This window comes from Salvelinus namaycush, chromosome 23 (genome assembly GCF_016432855.1).
Source record: "Salvelinus namaycush isolate Seneca chromosome 23, SaNama_1.0, whole genome shotgun sequence".
NCBI lineage: Eukaryota > Metazoa > Chordata > Actinopteri > Salmoniformes > Salmonidae > Salvelinus > Salvelinus namaycush.
The window spans coordinates 40,616,298-40,638,828 of NC_052329.1; the positions used below are offsets into that span (position 1 = coordinate 40,616,298).

The 22,531-nt window shown below is 41.5% G+C and overlaps 1 protein-coding gene across 4 annotated transcripts; it reads left to right on the forward strand.

The window, feature by feature from the left end:
- Positions 1–319: 319 nt before the first annotated feature.
- On the forward strand, positions 320–11,558 carry scn3b (sodium channel, voltage-gated, type III, beta). 4 transcript variants are annotated; one of them, XM_038962050.1, is made up of 7 exons: positions 320–605; positions 1,045–1,140; positions 3,773–3,936; positions 4,217–4,442; positions 6,968–7,106; positions 9,665–9,760; positions 10,420–11,558. In XM_038962050.1, exons 2-6 carry the CDS (start codon positions 1,086–1,088, stop codon positions 9,726–9,728), a joined length of 648 nt encoding a protein of 215 aa, XP_038817978.1. In that variant the 5' UTR covers positions 320–605; positions 1,045–1,085; the 3' UTR covers positions 9,729–9,760; positions 10,420–11,558. The 4 variants fall into 4 exon arrangements, with proteins under 4 accessions (XP_038817978.1, XP_038817979.1, XP_038817977.1 ...); XM_038962051.1 differs by having other exon boundaries at positions 320–601; positions 9,665–9,730; XM_038962049.1 differs by having other exon boundaries at positions 321–605; positions 9,665–9,730.
- Positions 11,559–22,531: the final 10,973 nt, after the last annotated feature.

Here is a 22,531-nt window from a genome sequence, read left to right on the forward strand (position 1 = left end):
CAGGCAGGCCTTTGCACTTCAGCAAACAAAGGAAAAGGAGGGGTGCTCAACAACCATGGCATAAAATCACGAGAATGGCTTACCATGAAAAACTTCCAAACGGACTAATTTGCGGAAAAAAAGGAATTGGAGCACTAGTCCTTTCGGAATTAGTCCTTTTGGAAGTTTTTCATGGTAAACCATTCTCATAGTTTAATGGTCGATTCTACTTGTTGTTGTCTATGTGCGTGTGAACAAGAAGAGCCTACTGTAAATGGGGAGTGACTTTTACGCATGCGCATCAAGGACAATATTATCGGAGCGCTAAGTGGTCGCTTATTGTGAAAAACAAAGGCAGTGGACAGCGGAAGAAGAAACGTCATTTTCCGTTTGCTCCTCCTTTTATGAAGATTCTGACAAAGGAGGAGCCTTTTTTCATCAAACCAATTTATTATTCGCTTTTCAAATTCAACTTTTTACAATCCATTGTCATTGTATGATTGAGGATTTCTAGACGCTCACCCAGATCTAGAAAGTGGCCTAACCGGAGTATAGAATCTACAGGTCTCTTCTGGGTTTTAATTCATGCCGGAACTGCGAGGAATATCGAGTGAATGACTGAGTGTGTGAGTTATTTTATTTTCTCACCACAAAGTTACTACTTCTGGAAAATGTGGGAGTAGTTTACAAAAAGATAAATTATGAATCTTAGGCAGCATGCCAGTCAATTATACTATTTAATTCATGTTATCTTCAGACACTCGCAAATAACCAACCGTTGCCTTTTGTGTAACCTGTTCGACTTTAAAACTTTACGCAAAATTGATAGACCAGCATATAGCCTAAAGCGATATTTTTCTCACACTTTGTGAAATCTCTACAGAGAATATGTTATAATTATCGACGACTGATCTCCTGGGTGCGCTGTCCATTGTCCTGAAATGACGCTCCTCAAATAGCTTAATCAAACTAGGGCAATCTGCCACCACGCCATAGAAATACTGTAGATGAAATATGAGATTATTCGAAGTTTAAAGTGTGTTTTCTTTCTTTGATTGTGAACAGGGTGAGAGTGCCCAAGACAGATATCCCAGAGAACACCGAATATGAGAACTCGAATCAGGGTTATATTGCATTCTCTATTATTTTTGGTTTTAGTAGGTAAGTGTTTGCACATACATTATGTATTTGTTTCTATTGACTGAAAATCACACTTATCTTATACTTGCGATGCGACGGTTATTGACATAAATTGGCACAATTTGGCACAATCTAAGCATTTATTTTCCATCATCATTTCCGTGACTTTTTTGGGGGGCGGGGGGAATTCAACTGACCACTTTGAGAGGTCTGACAAAGGCTAGCGTGGCATGATTTGACAGGGTCAAGTGACATACAAAGCCTATAGTAACATTCACTTGTCTTTTGTATAAAGTAAAATGAAGATGTAAACATATTATTGTCACATGTAGAAGCCTACAGACAGGACATGATTTTGGTAATCACTCTCTAAAGTAAAATAAAATGCAATTTGGCAACATTTTTATATAACATATTCTAAATACATTACATGACCAAAGTATGTGGACACCTGCTTGTCGAACATCTCATTCCAAAATTATGGGCATTAATATGGAGTTGGTCCCCCTTTTGCTGCAATAATAGCCTCCACTCTTCTGGGAAGGCTTTCCACTATGTTGGAACATTTCTGTGGGGACTTGCTTCCATTCAGCCACAAGAGCATTAGTGAGGTTGGGCACTGATGTTGGGCGATTAGGCCTGGCTCGCAGTCGGCATTCCAATTCATTCCATAGGTGTTTGATGAGGTTGAGGTCAAGTCTCTTTGTGGACGGGAGCATTGTCATGCTGAAACAGGAAAGGGTCATCCCCAAACTGTTACCACAAAGTATGCTGTAGGTTTAAGATTTTCCTTCGGTGGCACTAAGATGCCTAGCCCAAACCATGAAAAACAGCCCCAGACCGTTATTCCTCATCCACCAAACTTTACAGTTGGCACTATGCATTGGGGCAGGTAGTGTTCTCCTGGCATCTGCTAAACCTAGAAACGCATTTCATGAAGCTTCCGATGAACAGTTCTTGTGCTGACGTTGCTTTCAGAGGCAGTTTGAAACTAGGTAGTGAGTGTTGCAACTGAGGTAAGACAAGTTTTACGTGCTTCAGCACTCTGCGGTCCCGTTCTGTGAGCTTGTGTCGTCTACCGCTTTGCGGCTGAGCCGTTGTTGCTCCTAGATGTTTCCATTTCACATTAACGGCACTTATAGTTGACCGGGGCAGCTCTAGTAGGGCAGAAATTAGACAAACTGACTTGTTGGAAAGGTGGCATTCTATGTAAACAAGGCCATTCTAGTGCCAATGTTTGTCTATGGAGATTGCATGGCGGTGTGCTCGATTTTATACACCTGTCAGCAACGGGTATGGCTGAATAGCCAAATCCACTAAGGGTTCCACTTTTGTATATATACAGTAGTGTATTATTCCAGCATTTAAAAACATGAACAAACTAAGAGGGACTTAAATAGAGATCATACAGTAGATCCTCTTCTCACTTCTCAGTGAGTTAAAGCCTCAGATGAGGTCTGTCTGTGCTTCCCTTCAGAAATAAGAAATACATGAATTCATACGTAACATTAGGCTACTGACACTTTTTGTATCATTTAGAGTAGGTTTCTACTTGGTCCTCTTTCCCAGTACTTTTCTGTAGCACTTTCACTACTGTGACTGTCTCGGTTTCCATGTGCCTGCATGTATGACCCTTCAGAATGAGCTGGAGTTGTGACCGATGTTGACAGACAGCCTGGGGCTCTGGGTTACATAATACTAACCCTGTGTTTCATCAGTCAGTCACACAAAGACTCCATGCAGAAAACCACATAATTTCATCCCTCAATCAATATAGCAGCCTGGCTGGGTTTGACTGGGTTTACCTGTGTCCCAAATGGCACCCTATTCCCTATATAGTGGACTACTTTTGACCTGGGCCCCGGTCCAAAAGTAGTGCACTATATATGAAATATGGTGCTGTTTGGGATTCAGCCCTTGTGTAGTGGGGTGGATGATGTAACGCTCGCTGCATGTGTCCACAGTTGTCAGTCTAGTGTGACATTTATTTTGGTCCAGGGTGTGAGGGTGTATTATGTGGTGAGTGAGTTGTGATTTGAGAGCAGTGGTGTTTATGGTACTGAATTATGCCAGTCTGACTGGCACAACAGGGAGCTCATCCAAGGCTGGCACAAAATGAGTTCACAGGGTTATCAGATAGAACACCACTCTCAGACCAACAGACAATGGGGGGATGGGCGGAGGGTGTGATTGAATAGAATAATCCGTTTGTGTTTCTGTTGTCTTTTATTCCCGCCAGCTCTCACACGTAGGTTGACGTTTAATGTCATGAGTCTTGTCTTGGAGGTAGAACTGAATGATTTCCCCTTAGGCCAGCTGCAAAGTCAAAAGGTATATTGTAAAAATTCATAAAAAATGTTTTTGCTTTTCGGTGTTACTTTAAGGTTTGGGTTAAGCATGAAGTTTAGCAGTGTTGTTAAGGTCAGGGTTAAGGTTAGGGTTGGGTTTAAAATCTGATTGTATGACTTTGTGGCTGTGCCAACTAGTGACCACTCTGCAGAGATGCCCCCAGAACAATATTCATGACAAAAAACACTAACCTGCCTCTCTCACACAAAAACACACACACGATTATGTATCTCTGGGTGATGTGTACTGTACATGCTACAGTGTGGTGCTCGTGTGATCCCGCTCTGTTTGTTACGATCTCCAGTGCAGGTGAGCAGGCCAGTATGTGTGAACGTGCCCTCGGAAACAGAGGCAGTCGTTGGGAACCCAATGAAACTGACCTGCATCTCCTGTATGAAGAGAGAGGAGGTCAGCGCGGAGACACGCGTTGACTGGTACTACATCCCACCTGACGAAGAACCCATCCCTGTAGGTCTCCTCCATCTAACATCCATTCGCACAAACACCAACTTCTTCAATTTCATGACAATTATTTCACCTGATGATAGGACCAGCCATTTTTCCTGACCATGTGACCTGACCGGGAATGATTGCCCATAACTAGGGCATGGAGGTTTTTCCTGGTCAGGCTGTATGGTCTACAAGTACTTTGAACTGTGAGGCAAAGTTAGCTATCAACGATTACTGTGTGTATGTGTGTGTGTGTGTGTGTGTGTGTGTGCCTGCATGCCTGCTATGTCGCCCTCAGATCTACCTGTTTGATGGGCACCCCAGGGAGCTGGAGGGGCCTTGGCGTGGTCGCCTGGTGTGGAATGGAAGTAAAGACCTGCAGGAACTCTCCATCAGTATCCTCAACGTCACAATGAACGACACGGGCACCTACAATTGTAAGGTGTTCCGACAGTTTGAGTTTGACTCCTACTCGAACTCGGTTACCAAAACCCTGGTGATCAACCTGGTGGTCAGAGAGGAAGGTAAGAGCACTTCCTGTTACTTCCTATTTTGTAATTGTACTTCCCGTGCTTTCAAGCTCCTCGCTGGAGGCTTAACCATCTGTGGTTTGCGATGTGTGATTTGCACGTGCTTCTCCTTGGTTGTTGCCATGTGTTTTGACAAAACTTAAAAGTAAAATGTATTATTTTTCTTCGGCGCTATTGGGTATGTTAATCGTATTTACAATTTGCATAAAACAACATTCATCATTTTATTGTATGAGTAATTGTGTGTTTTTGTTCTGTTTTTATTATTATCAAAGCTCAATTGAAGCCCTCGTATAGTAAGGGAGTTTTTTTCTACTTTACTATCTATTATAAGGGGTAATGTACATCATTTGGTTTCTATTTACTGGACGGTTCCTGGATGTTCACCGTACTCAAACATACTATTTAATAGATATAGTTGTATATAATTATTCCTACAATTCACTTTACAATACCTCTCCTCTCGCTGTCTACTTATTGTGAACTGCTGGGGTTCATATAGACCGACTTAGTTGTGTCTTAAGTGGCTGGCTCATATCTGCATACATCTACATTTGATAATAGTCATTACCAACTGTATTTTAGTTTGCCCTTGTGTACTTTACATCAAACATACAACTTTTCTTTTGCATCTCATACCATAACCGTGTCCAATTGGAAAAAAGCCGTGGACCAGCGAGCAATGTTTCATTCCAATATAAGAAGGGATTACGATAAGTATATCTTTCTGCAGCGATTTGGAAGTGTCACACAGGAAATGCCGTGCCTCAAGCTTCTTGGGAGTTTGCCACCAATTCATTGACACGGTGGTTCTCAACAGATCCAACTCTCACATGTAAGAGGAAGAATGACTTATTTAAATATAAAGAACATCTTTCCGCTTATAAACTGTTTTAAAAAAAAAACATAAATCTAACCTGCTCTATTAATGTGATAATAGTGTACCAATATCTTGTAGTGTAGTGGACTTCCTTATTGGCACAGTCATTTTTTATCTTCAGTCACAACATCTGAAACGGACAAAGACTCAACAAGGACATTGAGGACTGCGATTATCATTCATGTTTTTGATGATTTATTCCTCTATGTGTTGGAGCAAGACATTTTGATGGTTTACACTTTTATGTTACAAATATGAAGCCTAAACGCTCCAGTTTAATGCTGGCAGTAGTACTGGGAGGACAACGGGGCCAATTAAATGCATCGTTCATTTCAGACCGTGTGTATGTAAGAAAACTAGGGGAAGAGATAGCATGATCGTTGGGTTTGTGGTGGGTTTGCAGTGTTGCAAGACAGTATGGCCATTTTTTTAACTTGGGGGAACTTGACCAATCAATATGCGCTACATACAATGTCTAACGGGTTTTTTGCATAGAGCTACACTAACTATCTCGTTAGCTGGCAATAAATTGCCTGGGCAAGAGCGGTAGAGAATGTACGATGCATGCAGGAAAACACTAAAGCATCACGAGAGGACTTGTTGGTTATTCTCAATAAGGTTACCTGAAACACTATACTGTATACTTTACACATTTGATAATACTAGCAGTAATTGGATCTTACCATTTTTATCAATGGACCATTATCTAATCAAATTTGTATTCTCAATATGTACCAAACAAACTCATATGTACAGACAAAGCATGCTTAACTGCCTCCTATACGGGATGAGATTGACTTCATCTGGCTCACAGAACAAGCTGTACTGCCCTATAGGACTGTTTTGTAGTTTTGATTATGAGTGAATGGATGAATCTGAAATAGATTGCTACATACTGAAGTCATTTCAATTAGAATTGTCATTTCATTGCTAGTGCCGACAGGGCAGTTCTTTATTATGGCTGATATGCTGGGTCTGTGCACTGGCCCATTCAAACAAATTGGCCTACCCAGTTATCTTATTAACAAATAGCTATCTTTACTACTCTATGCCTTAATTCACAAATGACATACTTGTAGAACAGTCTGTGCAAGATTTACAGTAAGACCCTATCCAACCACTGCAGTTGAAATACATTGTCTATTTTTGTTGTCTTGCAGTGTTCTATCCAATCAGATGCGGTGTGGGTTGTGTCATAGAGATGGAAAGAGAGCACACCTATCTTTGCGAATCATCACTTCTGTGACAGCATGGGCAGAACCATTGAGGGCTATATCAATTTCAAAGTAGTCAGTGTGTCCTTCTATGAGTTTATTGGTGGTTTGTAATCAAACTTAAAAGGCGTATACCTCCAGCTACTGTGTTAGAGTGTGTATAGTCTGAACGGGCATAAAGCTAAAGTTAATGATTTAACTGCCACCTGTGGTGCTTGAATCTTTGCTCAGGAGTATTTGGCTGATCCCTTCTGCTGACTTGGATGGAATGCCGTTACCCTTCCTTAACCCATAGGTAGTCCCGCCCAGTTGACTACTTTAAAATGGTGAAAGCCTTTGATGGCGCTGCCAATGCTAATACCGACGACTTTGTAGCAAGTGTGCCCTATATCCATCTCTATGGGTTGTGTGTGTCTATCTGGCAGCCAGTGACGACACCACTGCCCTGTACTCAGAGATCATGATGTACGTCCTGCTGGTCTTCCTCACCTGCTGGCTCCTGGTGGAGATGGTATATTGCTACAGGAAGATCTCCAAGTCAGACGAGCAGGCCCAGGACACCGCGTGAGTAGCTCTTAGCCATGTGTCTTCTAGCTTTTTATCTCATAGGCTTGTCTTGTACCTTGTAGCTTTGTATCTCTTAGCGTTAGATCTCATAGCCTCGTATCTTGTAATCGGGTCTTGTAACTCGTAGCGTTGTAACTCGTAGCCTCGTATCTTGTAATCGGGTCTTGTAACTCGTAGCGTTGTAACTCGTAGCCTCGTATCTTGTAATCGGGTCTTGTAACACGTAGCGTTGTAACTCGTAGCCTCGTATCTTGTAATCGGGTCTTGTAACTCGTAGCGTTGTAACTCGTAGCCTCGTATCTTGTAATCGGGTCTTGTAACTCGTAGCGTTGTAACTCGTAGCCTCGTATCTTGTAATCGGGTCTTGTAACTCGTAGCGTTGTAACTCGTAGCCTCGTATCGTGTAATCGGGTCTTGTAACTCGTAGCGTTGTAACTCGTAGCCTCGTATCTTGTAGCTTTATGTCTCGTAGCCTCGTATATCATAGCCTCGTGTCCATACTGTATGTACTAAGGCCGACTCTAGTCTTCTATCGTTGCACCATGTATCTGTCACGGTTCATGAATCCACTGCCTCCCTCTCTCTCTCTTTCTCTTTCTCTTTCTCTTTTTCTCTCTCTCTCTCTCTCTCTCTCCCGTGTTTGTGTGGGCGTGGTTCCCAATCTCGGCCTGATTGTCTGCGCCAGCTGGAATCACTTATCTTCCCTTTATATGTTCTGTAACCAGTGTTTCTTGTTGTCAGATCAGTGTTACTTCCCTGAGGTTGTGTCGTGTGTCTGGGCTCTTTCTCTCGGCGCCCTTGTGTGGATTATCTTCTGGGCTCCTTCCTACCCATCCGGACACATTCCCCTGGATTTCTCAGCACGCTATCATCGGTATATGCGCCCTAGTCCCTGGGTCGGATTCCGTCTGAGTACAGTCTGTCTGTCCTGTTGCTGCTGTAAACTGTATTTCATTAAACCATCGTTGCTTGCATCTTGCATCCGCCTCTGTGTTGTCACAGTATCTAGATGTATGCTGTAGGGCAATGATAGACGACTAGAGTTGGCATCAGCACATACAGTATGGATACGATGCTAAGTATCTCGTACTATATGTGGAGTTTGGGCCTTACCCACTGTAAGCATTACTGACAATGTGGCGTAACATTAGCCCTGCTGATTTTATGAGCCCTTCAATAAATTGGGGTTAGTGAATAGTTTACATTTACTCTTAGGCCATGCAGTATTCAATGTATAGGTTGTGCGGTCTGTGAAAGAGTGTAATGGAGGTGTAATGGTCTGAGGGCTCCTGCGGTCAGTAGTCGGTCAATAGTAGTCGGTCAGCTGTTTCAGTACTGTAAGTCGTTTTTCTGCTGAGGTCCCTGGATTGTTTGGAACTCTCTGCTGACTCCTGTTCCGCCATTTTCAAACAGACAATTTAGTGCTCTGTGGATTTGCAGCCAGATCCGAAATTGACTTGTTCTGTGGCCAAGGCTTAAATATATTCCTGTGGTGTCAGCTCCCAGTGATTGGTGATGGTGCTGGGCGGTAGATGGAAGTCGATACAGTGGATTGTGGCCATCAGATTTCGACCGTACAATACGATATTGGGTAATATACAGTGCATGTTTGAATCCAATTACACTATTTCCTGTACCTTACACTAAAAGTACCAATAGTGCAAGATAGATGTACACAGAACTTACTTGGGAAATTGAGAGAATGCCTGAAGGAATCGATTGAGAAATGGGTTAAAATAATGCACTTCTGTAAAGATGAAGAGAGTATACTGTACGCTGCTATATTACATGGGTCGTGTCAGTTGTTTCACAAATAGACAACACTTTGCACTTTGCACTCAGTCTAGAGGCAACGCCTAATGACCCCAATGCCCAGGAATATCACATTAAGTTTAACCACCGGCGGTGGTGTGTTGCGAGGTGTGACCTCCATCCGTTCTAGTGCCAACAGGACTTAGGGCTGATAGGGCTCTGGTCAAAAATAGTGCACTATATAGGGAGTAGGGTGCCATTTGGGACGCAGCCATTGGTATTGAGCTGTTTGAGCAGATAAGCTACATTAGAGGCACACTGATGGCAGCCGGCCATAATATGTGACTGGCTGTTCAACAGTACAGGATAAAGCAACCATTTAAAATGATCTGTAGTATACATTTAGTGATCCTAAATCACATCAATCATGGCCTGTTGGCTAGGAGGCAGGATTTCCTACTGTTTTCCCACTTTCATTTGACACGGTCCTCTTACTTGGATACATTTTTCGCATAGAATAAGGGCTAAGAAATAGGCTAACTCATGGGTTGTGGGAATCGTGACGTTGAAAGAAATCGCCGTCACAGTTTCTAAGTCGGTATCCAGGCTTATGTTCGATTTTGCTGTTGGCACGTTGTCATGAATCAACTGGAACTTTCCCAGCGCTAATGTATCCCAATTGTCTCAATTGTTTTTGCATTGACAGAGTTCAATAAGAAAGGCCCAATGAAATGTACACAGTATTGTGCTCCATGGATGCACCACAGGGTCTCAGATATGCCTCTCTTTCCACCCATCTACAGGACAAATTACCTAGCCATTCCGTCAGAAAATAAAGACAACCTGAATGTTCCAGTTACAGAATAAAAGTGATTACTTTTATGTCTCACACCAATACGGTATTTTGAATGTGGCTCTCAATCTGATCTCGATCAGAAAATCACTCTCCCCTTCAACTCGTTGTATGTAACTAATCCGAGTCTCTTTCTGCTGCACCTGCGTCTGCCATTTTCTTCCACAAGACATGACTCCCTCACATCATAGTAATAACGTTCCCTTCGTCAACCACTCATCTCTCTGCTTCATCCTAATTTACCATCAGCTCTTTCTCACTCATAGTACTAGTACTAATGTTAAAAGTCTACCTAATAGTGAAATGAATGAGGTGAAAGCAATAGTTTTATATAAGAAATCTACACTCCACATGGGATTCTGTGGTACTTGATTTAAGTGTCGTTTTCAAAGGGAGAGTAGCCCGATCGCAACAGCGAAAGAAATGAGGCCTTTGAACACTGAACATACCACCTGCTGTGTTCTCAGAAAAGTGGACAAAGACACTTTTTCTTATTATTGCTATGGGGCTGTGTGGGGCTCAGTACATGTTTTCAGAGTGCTACTTTCTGTTTTTTGAAATGGAAGAAAGTTTGTCGCAAGTTATTGTGTTACATTTCTGAATCTGCGTTAGAATTTGTTTTGTTGTTGTACCTAACCGGTATAGCTTGGAAATGTGTGCATTTTTTCAACACAATCAAGCAACTTGGTCTGTCCTCTGTTTCAGGTACTGACCAACTGACCAACTGACCAAGCAGTGCGCCAAGCAATTCACGGTCACCTGACGATACAGACGGACTTCCTCGAAGGGAACATTCAGTGAAGATGTCACAACACCTCTCAGCAACTTTGTCTTGGTCTTGTGGTGTGAGCTAATGCTCAAGTATACTCTCTTTTCTTATTTCACTCTGTACCACTCTGTGCCAGACAGCAGTGATTTGATGAGTAATAAGTTGTTTATGCTATTTGAATGTCACCCACAGAAAGAAAACGTAACCTACTGTTGCGGAGGACCAAGGAATCACTTCAAAGTAAATTACTCACACTTTTAAACGTGTGAAATGCTGTTCAATTGCTAATAATAATGCTGCACTGCACATAATTGGGTGCCCATAAAAACTTCTGGTATATATTTTTTACTTCATTTTAACTCTGCTAATAGAATATGACGAGATTATGGGTCAAGGTTTTTCTCTTATACGACCGGTGTCTCGTTATCTTTTTACAGAAATTGGAGTGCATAGCTTTTCAAGTTTACCTCACTTAAGTTGTTTGGTGAAAGAAAATATTCCATGCACAGTATGACTGCGGTTTATGGTGTGAACACAGAGTCCTCTCGCTGGTTCTTATTGTGACTCACTATGTCCGAAGATCCTCTTTCAGTTCAATTCTCTTCCACAGAAAGAGCCTGGTATGAGGCGGGTGTTGTGTATTCTTATCTTAGAGAGTGACTCGGCTCTTTTACAAAAGACGAAGACAAAAGTTGCCACATAGTAATTGGTCCCGGAGTTTCCTCCATCTTTTTCTCACACCATCAATATGGCATTTTTCTTTTTTAAACTCAGCTTTTTGTAAGCTATAAAGTTTATTCAATGGCATCTTAAGACGTTCAAAACAATGATGCTGCAGAATACAACTACTGTACGCCCCAATAGCCAAAAACTCGGTGATGCTAAACCATATGGTGGTTGATGAGGCTGTTTTTTCATCTACAGTAGCACTGTTATTGAGACTCAAACGTGTGCCTACTTCTATAGTTACAATTAGTGTATACACTGTATTGTGTACTATCATACTATTAATGTCACTGTATATCTTATACACTGTATCTCTGTATTGAGCTATTAAAGGACAATGCATTCCAAATGTATCCTAACCCTTCTCTATACTTATCTAATGTGTAAAGTCTTTCTACATTGATCTTGAAAATCAATAGAATTACACAGTCGACACAGAGACGAGACAAGCAGATCGCGTTTCGTTGAAATGCTAAAAAGGAAATCGACACTTCGATAAGATTCGTGCAAAGCTGTCTGTCAGCCTCCTCACTGATTGTCCGACGAATAACAGAGGAAGGCACATATCTAAAAAAGATAACAGATTTGTTATTGCCTGTATAGCGAATACCACAGGGAAAAGGAGCATCATCCCATTTGCAATAAATGCATTGTGACTAGTCCACCCACAAGGTTTTGATGACATGTCTTGACTGGGGACTGGGGGTGGTGACGGACTGGGGGTGGTGACGGACTGGGGATGGTGACGGACTGGGGGTGGTGATGGACTGGGGGTGGTGGCACCAAGCTGATTGAGACTGAGGAGGTAGAGTGTGAATGAATTAGGCCAAGTCTAGGTAGGTTTAGCCATCCATCTATACCATCCATCTGTCTGTACCATCCATCCATCTGTACCATCCATCCATCCACCTCCACAGTGCACAGCTGGTGTAAAGCACCTTCGGATGGGGGGCAGTCCTCGGAGAGCAATCTCACCGCCTCCATGTTCTTGTTCTGTGGCTGCCGGGTGACAGATATAGCATCTGTCGTTATAGCAACCCATGCAAGCCCTGAGCAGGGAGCAGATCGACGTAACCATGCCATGATGCAACATTTGTGCGGGTCATGCACTAGCGAGATATGAAGATAATGACTATGCAGTACAGGGCATAAGGGTTATCACAACCCTAGCTGGTAATGCACCCTAAAGCATAGGCCTACAACGTTGATATGAAAGTTAAACATTTCATTATCTGTGTGCTGCTACTGATTCAGTCAGTAATGCATTTTCCTGCTCTTCTGTATTACCAGCGTATCTATGGAGTACGGCACAGTGTCCTATCTCCCAAAGGGTACAACCCACTATTGTGACCCACATTCAGTACTTTATAATTATACCAGGCTGTTACTGCTCTGAAATAAGTTCATTTATCACAGAAATTAATTCAACAATGCTTGATGTTCTATTGGAGCTGGAATATTGCCAATCCCTCACAGCAATTCATTAACATTTTACACAACAACAACAACATATTCAATCTCTCCCTATCCCAGTATGTTGTCCCCACTTGCTTCAAGATGTCTGCCATTGTTCCTATTGCCCAAGAAAGTGAAGATATCTGAACTAAATGACTATTGCCCCGTGACACTCACTTCTGTCATCATGAAGTGTTTTGAGAGGCTAGTTAAAGGATCATAACATCTCCACATTACCCGACACCACTATAATTTGCATACCGCCCTTTCCCACCTGGACAAAAGGAACACTTACGTGAGAATGCTGTTTAATGACTACAGCTCAGTGTTCAACACCATAGTGCCTTCCAAGCTCATCACTAAGCTAAGGACCCTGGGACTGAACACCTCCCTCTACAACTGGATCCTAGACTTCCTGATGGGCCGCATTCACCCCTGAGGGTATGCAACAACACATCCGCCATGCTATCCCTCAACACAGGGGCCCCTCAGGGGTGCATGCTTAGTCCCCTCCTGTACTTCCTGTTCACCTACTACCTCGCACAACTCCAAAACCTTTATTAAGTTTGCTGACAACATGACGGTGGTAGGCCTGATTACCGACAATGATGAAACAGCCTATAGGGAGGAGATGAGAGACCTGGAAGTGTGGTGCCAGGACAACAACCTCTCCCTCAATGTGATCAAGACATCAGCTGTCAGAGCAGCTTACCAATCGATGCAGCTGTACACAGCCCATCTGTAAATAGCCCATCCAACCAACTACCTGCCTCATCCCCATATATATTTTTTTCTGCTCTTTTGCACACCAGTATTTCTACTGGCACATCCTCATCTGCACATCTATCACTCCAGTGTTAATTGCTAAATTGTAATTACTTCGCCACTATGGCCTATTTATTGCCTTACCTCCTTACTTCATTTGCACACACTGTATACAGATGTTTCTATTGTGTTATTGACTGTACGTTTGTTTATCCCATGTGTAACTCTGTGTTGTTGTTTTGGTCGCACTGCTTTGCTTTATCTTGGCCAGGTCGCAGTTGTAAATGAGAACTTGTTCTCAACCGGCCTACCTGGTTAAATGCAGGTGAAAAAAGGAGCTGATTGTGAACTACAGGAAAGGGAGGGCCGAACACGCCCCCATTCACATCAACAGGGCTGTAGTCGAGTGGATTGAGAGCTTCAAGTTCCTCGGTGTCCACATCACTAAGGACCTGTCATGGTCCAAACACACCAACACAGTCGTGAAGAGGGCACGACAATGCCTCTTTGAGGCTGAAAAGGTTTGTCATGGGCCGTCAGATCCTCAAAAAGTTCTACACCTGCACCATTGAGAGCATCTTGACTGACTGTGTCTCCGCTTGGTACGGCAACTGTTCATCGTCCGACCGCAAGGCACTACAGAGGGTAGTGCGTACGGCTCAGTACATCACCTGGGCTGAGCTCCCAGCCATCCAGGACCTCTATACCAGGCGGTGTCAGAGGAAGGCCCTAAAAATTGTCAAAGACTCCAGCCACCCTAGTCATAGACTGTTCTCTCTGCTAGCGCACGGCGACAGAGCCTGGACTCAAACCAGGATCTCTAGTGGCACAGCTAGCACTGCGATGCAGTGCCTTAGACCACTGCGCCTGCCCCAAATTTTGGAGGGGGGATTTGAAGGTGGAGAAAGTACAGGTACATCAAAGGGACCGAGACATTGGACAGCTTCTATCTCCAGGCCATCAGACTGTTAAATAGTCACCACTAGTCGGCCTAGTACCCTGCCCTGAACTTTAGAGACTGCTGCCCTATGTACGGTACATAGTCATTGAACACTGTTCACTTTAATAATGTTTCATACTGTTTTACCCACTTTATATGTATATACTGTATTCCAGTCAGGGCTCATCCTATATAAGTACTGATGTACACACCTTTTCTATTCATATACTGTCCATAATGTCTATACACACCATCATATACATATATATTTATATTCCGGACTCTGACATTGTTCGTTCTAATATTTTTACATTTCTTAATTCCTTTATTTGAATGTTTTGGCATTTGCGTGTATTGTTTTATATTGTTAGGTATTACTGTACTGTTGGAGCTAGAATCAGAAGCATTTCGCTACAACCACAATAATGTTAGCCAAATATGTGTAAGTGACCAAAACAATTAGTATTATGTCATGTTTCATGTGGACCCCAGGAAGAGTAGCTGATGCTTTTGCAGCAGCTTATGGGGATCCTAATAAATACAAAACAACAACAAAAGAACTTAACAAATACGTCATCATGTGCTCTGCCAATCATACTTCCTATCACTTTTACTCTCAATTTACTATCACTTTACTCTGAGTTTAGTTACAGAATGGGACATGACAACATCTAAGAAAACATGAGGTCATGTCAATTATAACATCTACAAAGGCTCTTTGTCTCCCTCTAGTGTAATACAAATATATATATATAATTAAACACCAAGTTATTCAACCTGATATGTAGTTGGGGGGCATTATAAAATACTATTTATGGACAATCAAAAAATGAAAAAGGGTAAGTAGAGCTGTTGTTATAGTTCGTCTTATCACTGTTGTAGTGGCCTACTTGAATAAAACGATGTATTTATTTAGTTGTTAAGTCCCTTAAATGAGCCAAACTTCACACAACTGCTAACATCTGACCCAGCTCAGAGACTGTAGGGACAATCCCTCTTTCCCTCTCCCCCCAAAATGCAATTATTAATCTATATGCAAAAGCACCTCCAAGATCCGTTTTGGAGAAAAAAAGTATTGATGGATCATCGACCAAAACCCAGAAGACAGAATCATATATTTTGCCCCTATGGTCTCCATTCAGGTGTAGAATATTTGAGTGCATTAGTTCTGTCTGAGTTGATGTTGGTTATTGGATGTGACAGTGCAATATGGTTCTAGGGCCATAAGAGGGCAGTGTACCTGTTTAATGAAGGAGCTGTGATTTTGTATGGGTGGCAGGGTGAGAGAAGATAACTGGTTTAAACCTTACCCGACCTTATTATCTCTTTATTGTGTTTGCTAATTTGATGTTATTGATTGGAGTACACACCCCACCCAGTGTGTGTGTGTGTGTGTGTGTGTGTGATTGTGTTCATATAGAACCCACACACTGTACCTCTATCTAAGCTAAAGTGTGATACTGGCTAAACAATGATACTCTGCTTAAAGGTTTGATAAAAATCTACCTTTTGGAAATATACAGTACCGGTCAAACTCATTGAAGGGTTTTTCTTTATTTTCTTTATGTATATACTGTATATATATATTTTACCCCGTTTTCTCCTCAATTTCGTGGTATCCAATTGGTAGTTACATTCTTGTCTCATCGCTGCAACTCCCGTATGGACTCGGGAGAGGCGAAGGTCGAGAGCCGTGCGTCTTCCAAAACACAAGCCAACCACTACTTCTTGACACAATGCCCACTTAACCCGGAAGCCAGCCGCACCAATGTGTCAAAGGAAACACCATGCACCTGGCCACCGTGTCAGCGTACACTGCGCCCAGCCCGCCACAGGAGTCGCTAGTGCGCGATGGGACATGGACATTCCTAACCCGGATGACGCTGGGCCAATTGTGCGCCTTGCAATGGGTATCCCGGTCGCGGCCGGCTGCGACAGAGCCTGGGCTCGAAGACAGAGCCTAGACTCTAAGGGTTTTTCTTTATTTTTACTATTTTCTACATTGTAGAATAATAGTGAAGACATCAAAACTATGAAATAACACATATGGAATCATGTAGTAACCAAAAAAAGTGTTAAACAAATCAAAATATATTTGACATTTGAGATTCTTCAAAGTAGCCACCCTTGGCCATGATGACAGCTTTGCACAAGCTTGGCATTCTCTCAACCAGCTTCATGAGGAAAACTTTTCCAACAGTCTTGAAGGAGTTTCCACATATGCTGAGCACTTGTTGGCTGCTTTTTCTTCACTCTGCTGTCCAACTCATCCCAAATCATCTCAGTTGAGTTGAGGTCGGGTGATTGTCGAGGCCAGGTCATCTGATGCAGCACTCCATCACGCTCCTTCTTGGTCAAATAGCCCTTACACAGCCTGGAGATGTGTTTAGGTCATTGTCCTCTTGAAAAACAAATGATAGGCCCACTAAGCGCAAACCAGATGGTTTAGTGTGCTTTGAATTCGAAATAAATCACAGAGAGTGTCACCAGCAAAGCACACCCACACCATCACACCTCCTCCTCCACGCTTCACAGTAGGAACCACACATGCAGAGATCATCCATTCACCTACTCTGCAACTCACAGAGACATGGAGGTTGGAACCATAAATCTAAAATTTGGACTCTTCAGACCAAAGGACAGATTTCCACCAGTCTAATGTCCATTGCTAGTGTTTTTTAGCCTAAGCAAGTCTCTTATTAATGTCCTTTAGTAGTAGTTTCTTTGCAGCAAATTGACCATGACGGCCTGATCCACACAGTTTAAAAAAATGTTCCTTTCTTTAACTAGGCAAGTCAGTTAAGAACAAATTCTTATTTTCAATGACAGCCTTTGAACCGTGGGTTAACTGCCTTGTTCGGGGGCAGAACGACAGATTTTTACCTTGTCAGCTCGGGGATTCAATCTTGCAACCTTTCGGTTTCTAGTCCAACGCTCTAAACACTAGGCTACCTGCCACAGTCTCCTCTGATCAGTTGATGTTGAGATGTGTTTGTTACTTGAACTCTGTGAAGCATTTATTTGGGCTGCAATTTCTGAGGTGCAGTTAAGTCTAATGAACTTATCCTCTGCAGCAGAGGTAACTCTGGGTCTTCCTTTCCTGTGGCGGTCCTCATGAGAGTCAGTTTCATCATAGCGCTTGATGGCTTTTGCAACTGCACTTGAAGAAACTTTCAAAGTTCTTTAAGTTTTCCAGATTGACTGATTGGCTCAAACGCAAGGAAAGAAATTCCACAAATGAACTTTTAACAAGGCACACCTGTTAATTGAAATCCATTCCAGGTGACTACCTCATGAAGCTGGTTGAGAGAATGCCAAGAGTGTGCAAAGCTGTCATCAAGGCAAAGGGTGGCTACTTTGAAGAATCTGAAATATAAAATATGTGTTTATTTGTAAAACAAAAAAAAAATCATATGTGTGTTATTTTATACTTTGATGTCTTCACTAGTATTCTACAATGTAGAAAATAGTACAACAATTAAGAAAAACTCTTGAATGAGTAGGCGTGTCCAAACTTTTGAAGTTACTGTATGTGAAGGGAATTTCAAGCATATTGAGAACTAGAATTACATCTGAGTGCAAGAGATCAGCACTAATCGATTCACATTTTACCCATTGCGCAGCAGAATGCTAAAAGTCAATGAACTATTATTACCTGATGTTGGGAGGAAACTTTTGTAGAATATGAAAACAAATGGAAATGTTAGCCCAGTGAGAATGTGCAGCCTGTCATGTCACGGTGACATTTGTTTTTAAGTCTCTCTTTTACATCTTGCTTCAGTAAATAAGAAATCACTTTCCTCCCTCAAATCATCTCAGCAGATGTGGGCTTTCAAGTTGAAAATGTTTTCATGAATCTCCTTGACTCTCCCAGACTGCCCCTTGCTCCATAAAAGAAACAACAGACACGGTGATGTTCTTCCTCGTCACATCTCCCCTGGCCTGGACATCTTCACAGTGTCAGCGTGAGAAAAGAAACCCGCAGGCAAAATGGCAGCATGTTCAAGTAAGTACTCTCGGCAGCGCAACACTAAATGATGCTTAAGTAGTCAACAGAGCACCCGCAGAAGCTCTTCCCAAATCCACACAAAGTTCATCTGATTTGAAAGAATGCAAATGATTGCGTTTTCAGAGGTGAGTCACGTGAGGCCTTAAGTTAATTTGATCAAACTTGACATTGCCGTAATTTGATCAAACTTGTCATTGCCGTGGACTGACTAATAGGTCACAAGGGCGTCTTAAGCAGTTCTGAGTGTGAGGGCGTCCATGGTTGTGACAGGTATGAAGTAAATAAATTAGGTCTGGGACACCTTTTGAATATCCAGGATTCATTATGAATTTATTAGGAGTCAAAGCCACAATGTAATATACTCTACAAGTACTATATATGCAAACGTGAGGGACAATTAGTAAAAATGAGCAAGAACCCAAATGAAGACTAAGTGCCGAAATCCATTTTTTGCTTTTAAAGGACCAGTGCAGTCAAAAACGTGTTTTGTATATATTTCCACACTGTGAGATTGGAATAATACTGTGAAATTGTGAAAATTCTGATAATGCCCTTTTAGTGTAAGAGCTGTTTGAAAGACTGATTTGGTTTGATGGAGTTTTGGCCTGCCTTGTGACATCACCAGTTATTTAATAGACCAATATTAACCCACTGTTCCCAGGGCGCCGAAGACGTGGATGTCGATTAAGGCAGCCCCCCGCACCTCTCTGATTCAGAGGGGTTGGGTTAAATTAGGGAGACACATTTCAGTTGAAGGCATTCAGTTGTACAACTGACTAGTTATCCCCCTTTCCCCTTTCCCCGATAACAGCTAGTTTTCAGTTTTCCCTCCCCACTCAGACCACTCAGTCCTAGCAAAATAATTGCTTGAGAATTGCTTGCTAAGAAGATTTTTTTTTATTGTAAGGTACTTAATTGTTACCCAGAAATGAATTGATATTGAGATAAAAACGACTGCATTGGAAAATAATGAAGCAGTTTTAGCAAAGGGAATATAAAGATTCCTGTTTAAAGAACAGAGCATGAAATGAAAGTTGAAAGTTTAAAACATTTACTCCATTCTGATATTTTGACAGATTCATTCCAACAAGATATAATCAAAAGAGGGATGGATATCTTCCTATCATTTAAAAATCTGGTTTGCCTCTTAGGGCCACCGTACTATGCCGACTTTCAATCATCTCTCCTCATACAACATTTGGAGATATGAATTAACCAAAAGGCTGTCCACCCATATTTACTTTCCACTAGCCCCCTCTCCCTCCCCACCATTTGATTCACCTGCACTTCAAACACAAGACATCTTTGATTATGCGCACAAAGGGATGCCTTAAATAAAAAGAGCATTAACAAGTCAGCATCCACAGTGAATCAATGGCTGGGGCTGCTTTATCATGCGTGATTAGAGAACCGAGCTGGCGTCGGTTCTGAGTGACGTCGTAGCTCCATTGTTAGTGAAATGAACACCTGGCTGTTAGCGACTTGCTAAATCACTGGGATATGTTTAGCCCCACCTGGATACCACATTCTTGAATTACACTAACTGTAACTGTGCTCAATCTGCTGGTGCTTTCCTGTAGGCCTTCTGACTATTTATTTATTGAGAAAATGTATATAGATAAAATGTTAATTTCTCATGAACCAATTACTTAAAATATGCAATGAATGAAATTGCCCAAATCATTCTTTCCAGATATATACAGTAATTAAATAATAGTAAGATACATAATATTGTGCATATACATTAAATATTAATCAGACATACATTAATGTATAGGCTATGAGACATAATGCAAAGTTTAGAGGCTTTCATTGAGTACGAATTCACTCTTGTACTTTTGCATAAAGCAGTCATGAGGACAGTTGCCCCAAGTGAGGCTAGACGCAATCAGACACAATCAATGATGTGATTTTACCTTCGGGTAACCACATTTCAAAAAGTTGCTTATCTGTTTCCTCTTGAATATAACTTAAAAAAATCCTAAATCCAGAATTTACTTAGGGCCCATGACGGGAAATAACAAGTAATGCATCAACATTAAAGACACACTGCCCGTAGGCCTATCCCCAGTTCTCACCACTGAAGATCAACATTCTACTAATCAAAACCCAAGGATCATCTGCATTTTCAACACGATGAGAATAATGTTAATAATAATTACATTAAGATAATGACCACACAATATTAGTCTTCCACTTTACCTCAAGCAGGTCCTTGTTTGTGAAAAGTACATTGTTAAGTGATTGCTTAAACAGTGTTGAAACAAAATTGTTCAAACCTTAAGGGACTAATTAGTTTGGGAAAAACATCAAGCTAATCTACAGCTTGTCCTTCTACATGTTTGCATTATTCAAATATTTTCACAGCTGTACAGTGCCTTGCAAAAGTCTTCATCCCCCTTGACGTGTTTCCAACCTGTAATTTAAATAGATGTTTATTTGGATTTCATGTAATGGACATACTGTACACAAAATAGTCCAAATTAGTGAAATGAAAAAAATGACTTGTTTAAAAAAAATGCAATAGAGACATACCCAAAGAGACTTGCAGCTGTAATTGCTGCAAAAGGTGGCTCTACAAAGTATTGACTTTTGGGGGGGGGTGAATAGTTCTGCACGCTCAAGTTTTCTGTTATTTTGTCTTATATCTTGTTTGTTTCGCAAAATAAAAAATATTTTGCATCTTCAAAATGGCAGGCATGTTGTGTAAATCAAATGACACAAACCTCCCAAAAATCAATTTTAATTCCAGGTTGTAAGACAACAATGCCAACCGGGGTGAATACTTTCGCAAGCCACTGCATCTCAGTTTTGTTCTTCACCTCAAGCTTATCTGGCAAAGACATATAAGACCATTTTCCTTTGTTTTAAGTGATCATATGGAAAGCCTGCTAATGAACACATTGAACTACTGGCCACTATTGCTTTCAGAATCCAGAAGCAATACCAGTGGCAAAAGCTGACCTTATCTGCCTTGGCTTAGGGCAAGAGACAGGACAAGCTAAGATAACATTTTGGTGAATGGAAGTTGCATCCATCACTATCAACACAACCTGCCTATGGCCTTGAATTAGAAGATTACTTCAAAGTTCAATATGGAGCACAGCAGCCAACCCAACAGTGCAGTAGCTTTTTTGTTGGAGATTCTTCTTGCTTTGATATTGTGTATTTCGATAGCCTGCCTAAATGATAGATGGATAGACTAAACTCAAATTATTGCACTTCAACAGAGGCCATAATCCAATTCATCTTAAAATATCTTGGCTTCGGATGCAAACACCCAAATGTCTGTTATTTGATCATTGAATTAAACAGTCAAAGCGTTTTATTCCCCCAAACAAATGAAAGCTTATCAGAACCCAGCTGATTATGTCTATCTCTGTTTGTGTGTGTGTGTGTGTCTCTGTCTGTCTGTGCATCCATGCCTATGTGTGTGTGTCCAGTCCATGGAGACAGATCATGTGATTTTATAGACCTTTACCGTTCTGAAATGATTGGAGGAAAAAACACATTTCCTTACAAATTGTTCCTGAATACTGGCTTGATGAAAGACAAAGTGTTTCCTTGTTCGGAATTAATTTCATATTGAGGTTGGAAGTCAGGAGTCATAGAGCATTAGTTCTTTTTTATCTCCGCTTGGCAGGCACTAAACCCATTACTCTTTCCAGTCACATGAATACAAATACAAATACAAATTATACTGTGTCCTTTTACTTCTGCACAGAAAGCCCAAGGATAAACTAACATGTTCAAAGCTATAATGGAGTACCAGAAGGATATGTCTCATTTGAGCTGAATACTGAATGGATACTTCTCAACGCCATCTTGTTATGACCCAAAGGTACACAACCAAACTCAAATAAGGATAAGAATTAAGTACGGATTTCGGCAAAATCCACATAATGGAATACGTCAATATATGGGAGCTGGTTTTTCATTCAATATTCCCAAATGCCCTTGATAGCAATTGTGTAGTAGAGAATCATTTGTGGTTAACCGTGAATTGAAGTTGTGTCGAAGAGAATGCTGCTTATCTTTTGCTCACATGGATATCAAAGGTCCTGCTTTGGGTGTAAATTACTCGAGTCTCTTAGCTTTTATCTGCTTTGTATTCATACAGCATAAATACTTTCACAATAGATAGCTCTTCTTA

Bases quoted from the DNA above. Each gene is read 5' to 3' on its own strand.
- scn3b (XM_038962050.1), top strand. From the start codon at position 1,086: ATGAGAACTCGAATCAGGGTTATATTGCATTCTCTATTATTTTTGGTT. The intron at 4,443-6,967 runs GTAAGAGCACTT...TCTATCTGGCAG, and splicing joins CCTGGTGGTCAGAGAGGAAG to CCAGTGACGACACCACTGCC. The intron at 7,107-9,664 runs GTGAGTAGCTCT...ACCCATCTACAG, and splicing joins GAGCAGGCCCAGGACACCGC to GACAAATTACCTAGCCATTC.